The 14,811-nt window shown below is 42.6% G+C and overlaps 2 protein-coding genes across 5 annotated transcripts in view; one reads left to right on the top strand and one right to left on the bottom strand.

Annotated features, from left to right (window-relative positions):
* Positions 1 to 14,728, bottom strand: part of SPATA6L (spermatogenesis associated 6 like) — a 60,469-nt gene extending 45,741 nt beyond the window's left edge. For 3 of the 4 annotated variants that reach the window (XM_060100944.1, XM_060100946.1, XM_060100947.1), the window contains exons 1-4: positions 14,709 to 14,728; positions 14,167 to 14,351; positions 13,333 to 13,387; positions 4,086 to 4,130 (exon numbers count right to left, since the gene is read on the bottom strand). In XM_060100944.1, coding sequence (XP_059956927.1) covers positions 4,086 to 4,124 — 39 coding nt within the window. In that variant the 5' untranslated portion in view covers positions 4,125 to 4,130; positions 13,333 to 13,387; positions 14,167 to 14,351; positions 14,709 to 14,728. Of the gene's footprint in view, positions 1 to 4,085; positions 4,131 to 4,310; positions 4,485 to 13,332; positions 13,388 to 14,166; positions 14,352 to 14,708 lie in introns of those variants that run through there. The other variant, XM_060100945.1, reaches the window with a different exon arrangement.
* Positions 159 to 3,068, top strand: PLPP6 (phospholipid phosphatase 6). The gene has a single exon (XM_060100994.1). The coding sequence runs from the start codon at positions 224 to 226 to the stop codon at positions 1,094 to 1,096; it is 873 nt and encodes a 290-aa protein (XP_059956977.1). The 5' UTR covers positions 159 to 223; the 3' UTR covers positions 1,097 to 3,068.
* Positions 14,729 to 14,811: the final 83 nt, after the last annotated feature.

Here is a 14,811-nt window from a genome sequence, read left to right as displayed (position 1 = left end):
TAACCCTCACCTCTCCCCCACAGCACTACCCTCCCCTCTCCTCTCCTTGCTCAAACTGGAAATTCCAATTTCCTCCCAAGTCTCCGCCAGGTGTCACAATCGTCCTCTCGCTGGCTCCTCTCCCCGCCCCTCCAGGATGGCAGTGCGGAAGCGGAAGAGGCTGCAGGGCCGGGAAGCTTCTCCTTAGGCTGGCCGGGTCCTGCGGTCCGGGCCGCCCGCCGCGATGCCGAGCCCCCGGAGGAACGCCGAGGGACGCCCGCTGGCCGCCTGCGCCCCGAGCAGCAGCGGCAGCCCGGTCCATGGCGGCGGCGGCGGCAGGTTCGAGTTCCAGTCCCTGCTCAGCAGCCGCGCGCCGGGCGCCGACCCCACCTGCGCCCGGCTCCGCGCGTCCGAGAGCCCAGTGCACCGCCGCGGCTCGTTCCCCCTGGCCGGGGCGGGCTCCTCGCTGGCGCTCCCGTCCCCGCTGCCCGAGGAGGACCGCATGGACCTGAACCCGTCCTTCCTGGGCATCGCCCTGCGCTCCCTGCTGGCCATCGACCTGTGGTTGTCTAAGAAGCTGGGGGTGTGTGCGGGGGAGAGCTCATCCTGGGGCAGCGTGCGGCCCCTTATGAAATTGCTGGAGATCTCGGGACACGGCATCCCCTGGCTGCTGGGCACCCTCTACTGCCTGTCCAGGAGCGACAGCTGGGCCGGGCGAGAGGTGCTGATGAACCTGCTCTTCTCCCTGCTGTTGGACCTGCTGCTGGTGGCCCTGATCAAGGGGCTGGTCCGCAGGCGCCGCCCAGCCCACAACCAGATGGACATGTTTTTCACCCTTTCGGTGGACAAGTACTCCTTCCCTTCGGGCCATGCCACCAGGGCCGCCCTGGTGTCACGGTTCATCCTGAACCACCTAGTGCTGGCCATTCCACTGAGAGTGCTGGTGGTACTGTGGGCCTTCATCTTGGGCCTCTCCAGGGTCATGCTGGGGCGGCACAATGTCTCCGACGTGGCTTTTGGCTTTTTTCTGGGCTACATGCAGTACAGCATCGTGGACTATTGCTGGCTTTCACCGCACAATGCTCCAGTCCTCTTTGTACTGTGGAACCAACAATGACACCATCTCATTCGTTATGGCACCAGATCTGAAAGTTTCTACACGTGATGATGCTGACATAAACCAGCAGCCATCCTGCTTGCCCCCTAAGGATTTTAGGCTTCCTTTTGGGATTTCAGGTGTCCTACAATCTTGATGGGTTACTAGGCTAGAGCACAGTGCTGACCATTACTGATGACAGCCATATTACAGAAAGCAAAAAAAAAAACCCTCTATTATATACCTATTCAACAACTTTTTATATCTCCAGGACAACTGCAAAGAAACCAAGTTGAGGTGATGATAATATTGCTGCTTTTTAAAAGTTGACATCAGAAAATATTGTTTTGTGTAATCCTGTAAGTCAACATATCACTTGTAAACTGAACTTTGAAAAAACAAATCACCTTCATTCTGTAAATATACAGGCAGATGAGCCACATACTAATCCTAGTTCTTTTCCTGAGGTAGATTTTAAACAGTACTTTAAGAGTCTAAGACATAGGTTTTTCTAATTTATCCTCTGAAGATCTGTTACCACAGTTGGGAAGATTTATTCTTAATCCTAATTTTCTTGGTACGCTTTTTTAGTTTTGTCTCGTCCATCTTTGCAGATCAGGTAGTGAGAAGAGAGATTATAGTACATATCTTTCTCTCCTTTTCCTCCACCTCCTCAAAAGATCTTTAAAAAGATATTTATTTCCCACTAATATTGTCTTTCTGCATTCAGAGAACAAACCAAGAACTTTCCTGAAGAAGAAACACTTAAAGGCGGGCATATCAACAGTGACCATAGAAAAGGAAAGATGGGACTATGGCCTCATGCTTAATTCTGTTGACAGCAAATAGCATGGCATGACAGAGGACAGAAAAGCGAAGCTGCTGAGGAGATCAAAGGAACTGAGAGTCTGGGGGTAGGCTCACTACATACTTTGTCAGTGGACCAACATGGAAGAAGATGGGCCCTGCTGCATACCATCTCTACTGAATAAAGAATAATGCTTCTTTAATGAGGTAATAAAATGGAAAAATAACTTGATTCTTTGCAATGCAAGAGCATAAGCTTTCAAATATATACCACAAGGATGACCCTGTATATTATAGTTTTCCATATGGAATTCCATTTCTCTGTATACACCACACTTTAGGTAACAGTATTTAACTTGAAATTCATCAAGTGGAGCCTACTGCTATACCAGGCACAAAGTATAACTCCTAAGCTTCCACTTATATTGACCCTCACAATTAAAGCAGTTTATCGATGGTGCCTCCCCAAATCACAAGACCAAAAACCTCCAAGTGCAGGGTGGACTCTGCTCATTATTCTTTGACCAGGAAAGATGGAAGAGTGTGTGTGCTTTAAATGCTGCTCTGCCTGAAAATATGAACCTTTAATTTACCTATGGAACTGGTGTCTTTAGATAATCTTAACAACCAATTATTTTGACATTTATAAATAGAAAGGATTATGGCATTTGATCTGTCATATAGAGATGTACATAGGAATCCGGAGAATGGCTGTGACAGGTAGGCTTTGATTGGGTGGAAGTGTGAACTTGCTGAGCATGAGAGGAACACTGAAAAAGGAATAGCTACTTTTCAAAATGAAGCAAAATTATTTGCATTTCCACAACATCCTGAACACAGACTACATCTTCACTTCCTGAATCAGCCAAACTGTGACACTCTAAGTGGTTTCCTTTATTGTTTAGCCTTAGAGAGGTCCTTTATTTTAATTGCAGCAATATTCAGGCCAGATATTTGGAAGCAGTTTTTCCTCTTGCAGCATCTACAAGTTTGAATACTGGGAGATCAAAATTAGGCTCACCTCCTTTCTGGTTATTTTTCTGGAATTCCCTGTCTTGGTTGCTGGGGCCTGAGTTTGCTGGCTTTTAAAGCACAGATCAATTCACCTGATTTTTTTTAAGCATCCTAAGCACTGTAGAGTAAAAAAAAAAAACTGATTCCATTGTTAATTAATTGTACACTGAAGGATGCCTTTTAAAAATCAAAATAAAATTAACCAGTAATGTTGAATGAAGTGAGATGAAAACTTGTTTAATTTTTGCCTTAATGAGTAGGAAGACAGATTTATCACTCAACATCTCAAGAATTCCTTTATCTTACTGCACAATTGTGAGAGGTCACAGTTGATATAGCACAATTGATACAGTCTGGTCCTATTTGCTGTCAGCAAAATCGGTCAAATCCAGGAAATTTCCATCTTTGTTTCAGAGCTGCACTTAGGATGAAATCACAGCATTTGTCACTTGTATGGAGGCTAACCAGATTTTCCATGGCCGTAACCTGTTGGTGTTCTGCTTATAATCCTGGCCAGTAGAGAAGCTCCTTATAGCTTTCAGGCAAAGCTGCGTGACAGTCTGTCACTAACCACACATGGAAGGGTTGGAAAATGGAAGCTGAAATAAGGAATGACTGACCCCAAACAGGAACAGTGGAGTCACTCTGCCACAGCACCTCACTTAAGCAGGATTCAGTGGATAATTATTAAACAGCTGTTGATTGATCCCTTTTGGAATTAGCAAGCCAGAGCCATCTGTAGGGGAAGTATCTTAGAAAATACTTGATTGGTTTATAGAGGTGGCAAATTATCAGGGAAGTGATCTGGCTTTTTGAAATTAAAATCTTCCCGGGTTATTTAAAGAAGGGGCTTTTTAATCTTCACAAATCTGTATCCCGGAAAAGAAAATAAAATCCTTCTTGGACTTAATGCAAGGTTATTTTAAAAGAACAGAAAAATTCCGGATAAAGCCAAGAAACAGCTAGGCTTGGGGGCGGGGCGGGGGGGGCGGGAGTGGGGGTTAGAGGTTGAGTTGAACTTAAGTTTAGAAAGTAAGAAAAGACCAATGTAGAGAATCTTAGGGACAGAGGTAGGATTAATGATGTGTGTGGGGCGAGGGGGTGGTGAAAACGACCCAGAACCATTTAAGAACCCTGGGGAAAGAGTCTGATTTGGGTCAAAGAGGAGAAGTTCGTCGATCTCTCTTACCGCCCGGATATGCAGTTCCACCACCACCTCCAAAGGCATAATTCCCTACATGGGCGAAAGGACTGCAATGAAAAGATCCTTTTGCGCTGAGCCTTGGACCGATTTTTCTTAGTTTAACTCAATCCTTGGAGCAAATGTTCCCAGTAGTTTCCCCAGCCCCCCACACCCCGTACCACCATCAATCCTCCCACCAGCCCAGGTCCCTCCCACCGGGACGGGTCTCACAGCGCGAGCTGGAGCCAAGGACTCCAGAAGGCTGAAGCGTCGCGTTGCTATGGACACTCAAACACGCAACCTTCCACCCTGGAACGCTTGTGAGGCCCCCGGCGCCGCCGGAGTGTGAGCCTCCTGTGCTCCACTTGGAACAACACTGGCTTCCAGACTGTGCGCTAGCGGGAGAAAATGTCCTAGTGTATATGCCCTAGTGGCTGGATCACGAGATGCTAAGAGCCCTAGCTTCCTTTCCACCATTTCCATCCACCCTCTTTAGGGCCCCAATCACTATGTTAAAATGTGTACAGTGTCAATTCTAAAAGTTGAATGTGATCATAGCTCCGTTACGATTTAAGCCCTGCCCATTTTTCGTATTTACACGACCCCCAATTCCTGGAAATTCTGTAACAATTACAATTAAAATAGTAGTATGTCCCTAAAGGTACTCTCATGCTTATAAAAATCATGCTTAAGAAATGTTACGTCCCAGTGGTTGAGAGTCCGCCTGCCGATGCAGGGTACACGGGTTCGTGCCCCGGTCCGGGACGATCCCACATGCCGTGCAGCGGCTGGGCCCGTGAGCCATGGCCGCTGAGCCTAAGCGTCCGGAGCCTGTGCTCTGCAGCGGGAGAGGCCACAGCAGTGAGAGGCCCGCATACCGAAAAAAAAAAAAAAAAGAAATGTTACATCCTCTTGTTTGGTTCATAAAACATGCCCACTGTCAATAAGAAATGAAACGGGTGCTAATTAAAAATACAAGAACACGGCTTCCCTGGTGGCGCAGTGGTTGAGAGTCCGCCTGCCAATGCAGGGGACACGGGTTCGTGCCCCGGTCCGGAAAGACACCACATGCCGCGAAGCGGCTGGGCCCGTGAGCCATGGCCGCTGAGCCTGCGCGTCCGGAGCCTGTGCTCCGCAGCGGAAGAGGCCACAACAGTGAGAGGCCTGCGTACCGCAAAAAAAAAAAAAACAAGGACAATTCCTAAAGAGGTTTAAAAGTTACGTATCCTGTTTTAGCCCCAATAGAAATATTTTTCAGTCTCTTTACTGGGGTTTAGTCAACTTAAGGGAAGCAATGAATTACATTGTCTCCCAATGGGTAGTTACCATAGTTGCCAAAGCCAGGGTTGCACTGTAAAAACCGTCAGAGGTAGCAGGCAGGGCAAGAGTTCTTAACCAATAGAAGAAATTGCATTTTTTTCCCATTCACTGTATTTAATAGACAAAAATGAAGGAATAGAGGAGGGAGTGGCTGCTTCTAGCCAATCAGAAAAATCTGGGAGGGCCAATGCTGTCTCTAAACAAAACAAATTTTATTGGAATTAGTCATTTATTACTAATATTTTGCATTGGAGATTTATGCAGTTGCAGAAATGTGAGTGCAGAAAGATGTCCTGAGACAAGAATTAGGTATTAATTTTGGTAACTGGAGTGCCTTTCCCTGAAAGGGAAAAACTCAGTGTGAGGAAGGAAGATGTACTATGTCCTTAAAAAATCCTCGATGATCTGTCTGTCAGCATAGCAAGAGGCACACCAGTGGGCGCTTAGCTCCCTACAGTATCCAGAGCACTGATTTGTCAGCTCACAACAACTTGCTGGCACCTTTACTAATGCATTTATATACAGGGGCAGGACCTGCCTTGACCCTTACAAGTATGTCATCAACACCAATGCTAAGACATCAAGGATAGTGACAAGCAAAACATAAATAAATAATTGGTCAGACATAATGGAAGGGAGGAATCAATCTTTATTGAGAACCTACAAAATGGTAGGGATGTTGCATATGCTAATTAACTTCATCCCCACAGTAACTCTTTCAGGGAGATATTATTATTCTTATTTACAGGTGCAGAATCTGAAGCCAGACAGTCTTTTGTCCAATGCCACACATCTAAAGGGAAGGAGCCACACTTGAATCCAGGTGTGCCCTACCATGTCTCTGCCATTGCAACACAGACAACCTATTGATCCTGAGACACAGTGTCCCATTCTATGCTCTTCCTAGCCTTAACTGGAATCTCCTTGCTTAACAGAACTCTCCTTGATATAACTGGAATCTCCTTGCTTGGCTCCTAGGGCACAGCCCTTTTCTGGTTTCCCTTCAACTCTCTGGCCATTCTTCCTCTATCTCTATTCATCCTCCTCTCCCTGGCTAAGCAGTGTTTCTAGTTCTTTCTTTTCCTCCCTCTATATCCTTTACCTAGGATGTAGGTATGGATTAGCAAATGTATACAGATTTACATATCCCACCCAAGCCTCTCTTATACTTTCCTAGACAAGGTAGAATCTCACTACTATTTATTTACACACACACACACACACACACACATATACATACATATCCTCTTTTTGGAAACTGTGACAATAGCAGTTTTACATTTGCTCCTGAGATTGTTGATTACTATTTGTCTCTATAAACTGTAAGCTCTGCATGGTTCAGAGTTTGTATCCTAAATACCTAGCAGAGTAGATGCTCAATAATTATCCTGAATAGATGTTAATTTCGGAGATGGTCAAGCCAGGCTATAGGGTTTAATGTATGTACATGGGTAAGGGGAGGTCCCACCACTACAGTGCAAACTAAATACGCAAAATGAGAAAGGACCAGGCAGAGCTACTTCTGCTAGTCGGGCATGGGGGTATTAACTGAGTTGATAGGAAATATTTACACTCTGTTAATTTCCCCCACCCCAGTCACCTGAGGCACTCAGCTGCCAGGGAGATGTGGAAGTTGCTACATATACAATGCCTCTGGCCCATTTGCAAAGATTGAGGCTGCCACCTCCACTGGAGGCCAAGTAAAGCCATTGGACTGTCACCACGTACAGGGACTGGCTTTATTACCTGTGTAGGTACCTGTGTACGTGGCAGAAAACAAATCTCATTAAACAACTCTTAGTCCCAGAGTATTTCTGCAGTGCAGGCTGATCAGCAGTGACAACAGCACTGCAGAAATGACACGTCCGTCATGCATCCTGCTCACATCCTGGCCACTGCCAAGAAAATGGTACATGTCCCAGATGGGGATTTTCCAAAGAGTTAATTATAATGAGCAAAGAACAAAATATTACAGATAATTATAGCTGAGATTTTCCCTTTATCTAAAAAAATATAGGACACTAAATTGTAAACATTTCTTTTCAAATAACATTGGAAGGAGTATTCATATGAGGGGAGGACAATATATTTAAAAAAAGGAATCACTAATGGCAGGGATGTGGGAAAATACATTCATACATTGTTGGCAGGAGTGTAAATACATAAAGTATATTAATTTTCTATGGCTACTATAACAAATTACCACAAACTTAATGGCTTAAAACAAGACAAATGTGTAATTTTTGATTTTGTGGATCAGAAATCCAACAGAGATCTTTAAAAGCAAAATGTGAGGGCTGCATTCCTTGTCTTTTCCATTTCCTTGCTTTTCCAGCTTCTAGGGGGCTGCCTTCATTCCGTGACTCATAGCTCCCTTCCTTCATCTTCAAAGCCAGCATCATTGAACCAACTCTTTTTCATGCTACCATCTCTCTGGTTCTTTTAAGGACCTTTGTAACCATATAGAGTCCACCAGATAATCCAGGATAGTTTCCCTATTTTAAGGTCAGCTGATCAGAAACCTTAATTCCATCTTCAAGTTAATTTCTCTTTGCCATGAAAGGTAACATGTTCCCAGGTTCCAGGTATTAGGGCATGGATATCTTTGGGGGCCATTATTCTGTCTATCACATATAACTTCTCTGGAAAGCAATTTGTTAATATCTATCAAAATTTTTCATTTTACTCAGGAATTCCACTGCTAGGAATAGGTATATATGGGTATACTTTCACAAGTACACAAAAACATATGCTGCAGCAATATGTGTAGTTTAAAAAAATACTGGAAACCATCTAAATGTTCATTAAGTATGGTCAGATTAAATCAATTATGGTTAAGCCTCAAGATGGAATAGTATGCAGTATGGGAAAAGAATAAAGCAGAGCTCTAAGTCCCAGCAGTAAAAACTCTCTAAAACATAGAGCTAAGAAAAAAAAAAAAGCATGGAACAAAAATGTGTAAACTGTGCTGCCAGTTGGAAGAGACAGAGACTATGATATTGACATATATGCTTAGAATATATCTGAAAGAAAAAACTAGAAACTGCTAATGGTGGATGCCTCTGGGGAAAGGACCTAGAGTAGAGACACAGAGAGAAAACTTACTTTTCACTGAATAGCCTTAGATACTTTAAAAATATTTTTGCAAAATATTTGCATTATTTGGTCTAACAAGGAAAACGAATTAAAACAAGTAGAAAATATAAAATAATAGAAAGGATAAATCTGGGAGGATAGGAAGGACCAGGAACTGGCTTCTTCAGCACTGGGGCTCCATCCTGTATACTGCATACTGTGAGAATATCCATGCAAGTGTGTCTGCTACTTTTGCTTCCAGTGCAGGGTGTCTTATCCTGTGACCCCTGGATGTGTCAGGGATCCTAAAGGCCCTGAGATGATAGGAAACCTTTCACGTATGTGCATATGTGCATTTTTCTGGGAAGAGAGCCTGTAGTTTTCACTGGAGTCTGGAAGGGGTAGTTAGTCAAATCAGGTTTTGGAACCACTGTCCTGCCATCAGTTCCCTGATATAGCAAAAAGAAGGGCCACCCATGTTATCTGACAATGAGGCAGATAAGGAGAGAGGGGCTCTTCTCTCCATCACATTCATGCCCACTTATTAGAGCCAGCTGTCTCTCCAACGGCAGCTGGATTCAATAATAAGTGAGAAAGATCTTCAAAGTCCTGTTCTAGGCCATTATTTTATGTCTGGACTCAGACTCATTTGTTAGGCCCTACAATCTTTTGTGCCAGTGAATTATTCATTAGCAAATGTGAATAACACCAGCAAACTGTGTTTCCAAAGCGAGTTGTTCATTAGGATTTGGGAGAAATGCCTGGAGGTGGGGGAACCTCAAGTACCTGAAACAATCTGGATTATTTCAGCGCTAAAGCAATGGCAGATTACTGTTGTTTTTTTTTAAGTGTAGACTCAGCCTCAAGACTCAGGAACTAATTGTGTTTTATGTTTGGCCTTCTTCAAAGTCTTTCTCTGAAATGTTCTTTAACAGTATAGTTTCCTTAGAGTCTGATATATGGAGGAGAAAAGTTTAACTTTCTGACTTTTACTATAAATGTATAAAAGAGCTCAATGAGCTATTTTGGGCTCTTTCCTTGGTTCTCAAAATCTACATAGGGCTTCCCTGGTGGCACAGTGGTTGAGAGCCCGCCTGCTGACGCAGGGGACACATGCCGCGGAGCGGCTGGGCCCGTGAGCCATGGCCGCTGAGCCTGCGTGTCCGGAGCCTGTGCTCCGCAACGGGAGAGGCCACAACAGTGAGAGGCCCGCGTACCGCAAGAAAAAAAAAAAAAAAAAACTGCATAAAGATGAAGTTTATATTTTTAAAAATCTTAATGTTAAAATCATATCCTTTGGGGGAACTTCATATTAGAGGGATCAGGGTGTCACCATATGAACCCACTGATCAATCTTAACATCACTAAAGGTGACATCACGTCTTCTTCATATGTGATTCATAGGAAGCAACTATGAGGCACTTTTGCCAAGAAAGTTGAAGTTGAATCTGAGCCACTAGAGCTGCACGATCTAGTAAGGTAGCCATATATGGCTATTTAAATTTAAATTAACTAAAACTAAATAAAATTTAAAATTCAGTTCCTCACTCACACTAGTCACCTGTAAAGTGCTCAATAGCCACAATGGCTAGTGGCTACTGTACTGGATAGTGCAAGTAGAATACTTCCATCATCACAGAAACATCTATTGAACAGTGTTGTTCTAGAGCTAATTTCACTTCATAGAGGATAGAGAAACATGTTAATGACACAAGACAGCAAACAGACATATCTAGAATGTGAAACATTCTATAGGACAACTAACCCAGTTAGCCTGCAACAAGTCAAACCCTGCAAATTAAAAAAAAAAAAAGGAAGGGGGGGAGGAGAAATGCTCTAGATTAAAAGATACCAAGCCCTGACAACCAAACATAATATGTGGACTTTGTTCAAACCCTGATTCAGACAAACCAACTTAAACAGAATATTTAACACTCTTGGGGAAATTTGATTATGGTTTGGGTATTAGATAATACCAAGCAATTAATTAATCAATCAAAATTAATTAATTTTGATAGGTATGATAATGTCCCTGTGTTTATGGAAGACAAATATCAACATTGTTTAGAGACGCATATTGAAGTATATAGCAGAAATGATTTAGTGCCTAAGATTCTGTTTCCAAATACTCCAGCAAATTAATAAAAGAAATGGATAAAGGAAATGTAGCAAAATCTTGATAATTGTTGATCTGGGTGATGGACATATGGAGTTTACTATAATAATATACTTTTGTGTATTTAAAAATATTTATAATAACAATTTTAAAATATTTAACACATACTTAAATAAGAAAAGTAATCATATCCTTATGTAAACCTCATTCTGTCTTAAGATAGCCCATCAAGAGAATTCTTGGTGGCATCACTATGAATTCCTTTGACAGAAGTCTTACATATATTTGGGACTTCCCTGGTGGCGCAGTGGTTAAGAATCCACCTGCCAGTGCAGGGGACGTGGGTTCGATCCCTGGTCCGGGAAGATCCCACATGCCACGGGGAAACTAAGCCCGTGTACCACAACTACTGAGCCTGCACTCTAGAGCCCGCAAGCCACAACTACTGAGGCCAGTGTGCCGTGCTCCACAACAAGAGAAGCCACCACAATGAGAAGCCTGCGCACTGCAACGAAGAGTAGACCCTGCTCGCTGCAACTAGAGAAAGCCTGCGCACAGCAACAAAGACCCAACGCAGCCAAAAAAAAAAAAAAAAAAAAGGGTCTTACGTACATTTAAAGAAAAAATATGGTGGATCTATTCAACTCAAACTCAGATAACACAAAAAAATTATTGTGGTGTGTAATACTTTACAAGTAATTCAAAAAAGCAGCAGTGTATTATAAGAACTGTGGTCTCTGCATGAATATCCAAAACAGGAGCTGGCAATTTGCTTATTTCTTTAAGCATACATACTTCTTGAGAATTTTCCCCAAGTATCAGGAATGCTTCCAGGGAAGGAATTAACTTGCAGTTGAACAGCTTTTAACAATCTTGAAGTCATTTGGGATCTGGACCCACACATGAAATCTATTTCAAAAACTTTATTAGAGTTCATAAGTCAAACTCATGTTACTCTTTGGCTTCTGCTTTGACTAACTGGCATTTGTAGGCTCAATACTTACTTAATGATACCACACAAAACCTTCCACAAGGACTGCCCTTGGGCATTCTGGACTACATACACAGTGCATAACCTTCCATTTTAAAGTAATTTCTCTTCAGGAAAAATTAATTTGCTCCTTTGCATTTCAGCTGGCTAGTTCTATGTCCATGGGAGTAGTAGGATAACTACGACCCAAAGCAAATTTCCAAGGAATTATATTATCCGATATAAGAAAGCAGAAAAGAGTATGATTTAGTTCCAAGACTTGTAAAAAGTGTCCACTGTACTTGGGCACAGGATTCAGGCCCCAAAGTCAGCCATGGCTAAGATGAGGCTACTTCTGATGTCATTATATCCACCCTTTCTTCTCCTACCAAAATATAACTCTTCCCATTCCCGTTTTACCCTCTTCTGTGTGTAATCCTACACCTTTCCTTTTATCCTTGTTTCCATTCATTCGTTCCCTATTCATCGATTCGACACATATTATTGAGCACCTACTATGTGCTAGGTACCGTTCTGGACCATGGAGGCACAAGAGTGAAAAAGAAACAATTTATGCCCTTGTGGACCTTACATTCTAGTGGAGTAAGAAATAAAATAAATATGTGAACATAGATAATAACAGTATGGTAAATGCTAGGGAGGAAATATCCAGGGGGGTGAGATAGAAAGTTACAGGTTAGAGGGAAGAAGAACCTAATTTAGACCCAGTGGACAGGTCAGCCTCTTTAAGGGTATGACAGTTGATCTAAGATCTAAAAAGAAAAGCATGACCACTAACAAGACTTTTAAAGAACAAAGAGAAAAGATACCCAGGCAAAAGGAGCAACAAATGTAAAGGGCCATGAGGCAGGAAAGAAATTGATATGTTTGAGGAACTGAAAGGAGGCCAATTGAGCATACTAAGAGAAAATTGGGCAGGGGGTAGAGGAAGTTAAGAAATGACACTCAGGAGTTAGGCTGGCACTAGATGGCACAGTTACGCAAGAACGTAAACAGTTATGGAAGACAATGTGATTGTCTCCCTAAGAGCCATAAGCTCTTCTTCCTTGCCAACGGAATCCCAGTTTTGTGCGGGTGGCAATGCATTTAGATCCAGGGAATGAATCAATTTATTTAAGCCAGTTCTGGCCAATAATATATAAGGGGAAGTCACTGGAAGTTTCTGAGAAATGTTCTTCAAGTAGTAAAAAGCCACAAGTGAATAAAGCTGTTTTTGTCTCCTCTCCCTTCCTGCTTTAGCTGCTGTCATGTTTTCTCCTATGGCTTTCACTCTTAAACTCAAAAGGTTCAGGCACAGTGCTCCTCAACTTTATTTGTAATTAGTTACTAAGGTATAACATATAGTCACTGGAAAATACTGGAACAGCATAATACAGGAAAACTAAGAGTAGAAAGTAAAGATGCTCAGTGACTTCCTTGGCAGTCCGGTGGTTATGATTCCCCACTTCCAATGCAAGGGGCGTGTGTTCAATCCCTGGTCTGGGAACTAAGATCCCACATGCTGCGGGGTATGGCAAAAAATTTTTTTAAAAAAGAAAGTAAAGACGCTCAGAAACTTTTCTCCCCAGCCTTACCCACCAGGAGTAATCATTAATAATTCTTGTTTACTTTCCAGGAATTTTCTGTCACATGTACACACACATACACACACACAGAATTGTTTTTACACAAATTGGATTACTGTCTCTCGATAGATACGTATAGCTATATAAATATACATATAAGAAAGTAAGTTGCCTTTTTTTACTCACATTTTGGAGATATTTCTATATCAGCACAGTTATATATACTTTCTGCTTTTTGTTCCTTGCCACAAAAAAAAAAGAAAAAAGCTGCAATAAACACCTTTGTGGATAAATCACTAGTTATTGGTGCAAAAATAACTGTTGGATAATTTCCTGGTAGTTAAATTGCCGAATCAAAGCACTTAAACCTCTGATACTGTCAGGTTACCTCTCCCAAAAGGTTACACAAATGACATTCTAACAGCATCTCCTCACACCTTGCCTACACTCGGTATCGACAAACTTCAAAAGATTGAAAAAATGGCGTCTCGTTATTTTTATTTGGGTCTCTAATTATGAGTAGGGCAGCAATGCCTGATTGTTAAACGTGCACGTTTTGAAGTCATACGCCCTGGGCTGATCCTACCTCTTCCCCTTAAAATGTGTGACCTTAGGCATGCTGGGGTCTATTTCTTCTTCTCAAAAAAGGGGATAATGAGAGCACAGATCTTTACAATTAAAGGAGATACGTAGAAATATACTGAAGCCCTTCCTACACATCCGCTATTAGTGGTACTGTATTTTTTATTTTTTTATAATTTTTGATCTTTATTTATTTTACACAGCAGGTTCTTATTAGTCATCCATTTTATACACATCAGTGTATACATGTCAATCCCAATCGCCCAATTCATCACACCCCCACCCACCCCCACCATTTTCCCCCCTTGGTGTTCATACGTTTGTTCTCTACATCTGTGTCTCAATTTCTGACCTGCAAACCGGTTCATCTGTATCATTTTCCTAGGTTCCACATATACGCGTTAATATACGATATTTGTTTTTCTCTTTCTGACTTACTTCACTCTGTATGACAGTCTCTAGATCCATCCACGTCTCAACAAATAACCCAATTTCGTTCCTTTTAATGGCTGAGTAATATTCCATTGTATATATGGTACTGTATTTTCTAAAGTCCTGCTCCTTCCAGTACTTTATCTTTGGCATACTCTTCTTCCCAGCCAAGTTTCGCAGAATCCTCGTTGCTTGTAACACAGAATGAAAGAAAAGTTGGCTCTGTTTTTAAAATTTCTCTCCACTTCAACTGCCCCCACCCTCACCCCCGCTTCAGAAACTGGTTTACATATCAGTAACGAGTACAGGAATGAGTTGCAGTTTTTAAACAATACGCAAAGTGGAGTACAACACTTGGTCCGAACACCTCCTGGCCCCTAGGAACCACCGTTTACTGCGTAGGAAACTCCAGACAACAAGTATTTAATACTACATGACCCTCAGTGCCGTTGAGGGTAAACTGGCAGCACTGAAAGGCTTCAGAAAAACAAGTTTTAAACGAGAAACCATTCCAGACCCATACCCTCCTCCCAGGCCCCTGGACGCACCTCCCGCGGCCGCGCCTTCCAATCCGGAAGTGACGTAACAAGTGGAGTACGTCTTTTTCCGCCGTCCGCCGGTGGCGCGGCACAGGCTGGCGCCGGCTGTGCG

The sequence above is a fragment of the Mesoplodon densirostris genome, chromosome 6 (assembly GCF_025265405.1).
Source record: "Mesoplodon densirostris isolate mMesDen1 chromosome 6, mMesDen1 primary haplotype, whole genome shotgun sequence".
Classification (NCBI taxonomy): domain Eukaryota; kingdom Metazoa; phylum Chordata; class Mammalia; order Artiodactyla; family Ziphiidae; genus Mesoplodon; species Mesoplodon densirostris.
This window is presented reverse-complemented; position numbering and strand designations above follow the sequence as displayed.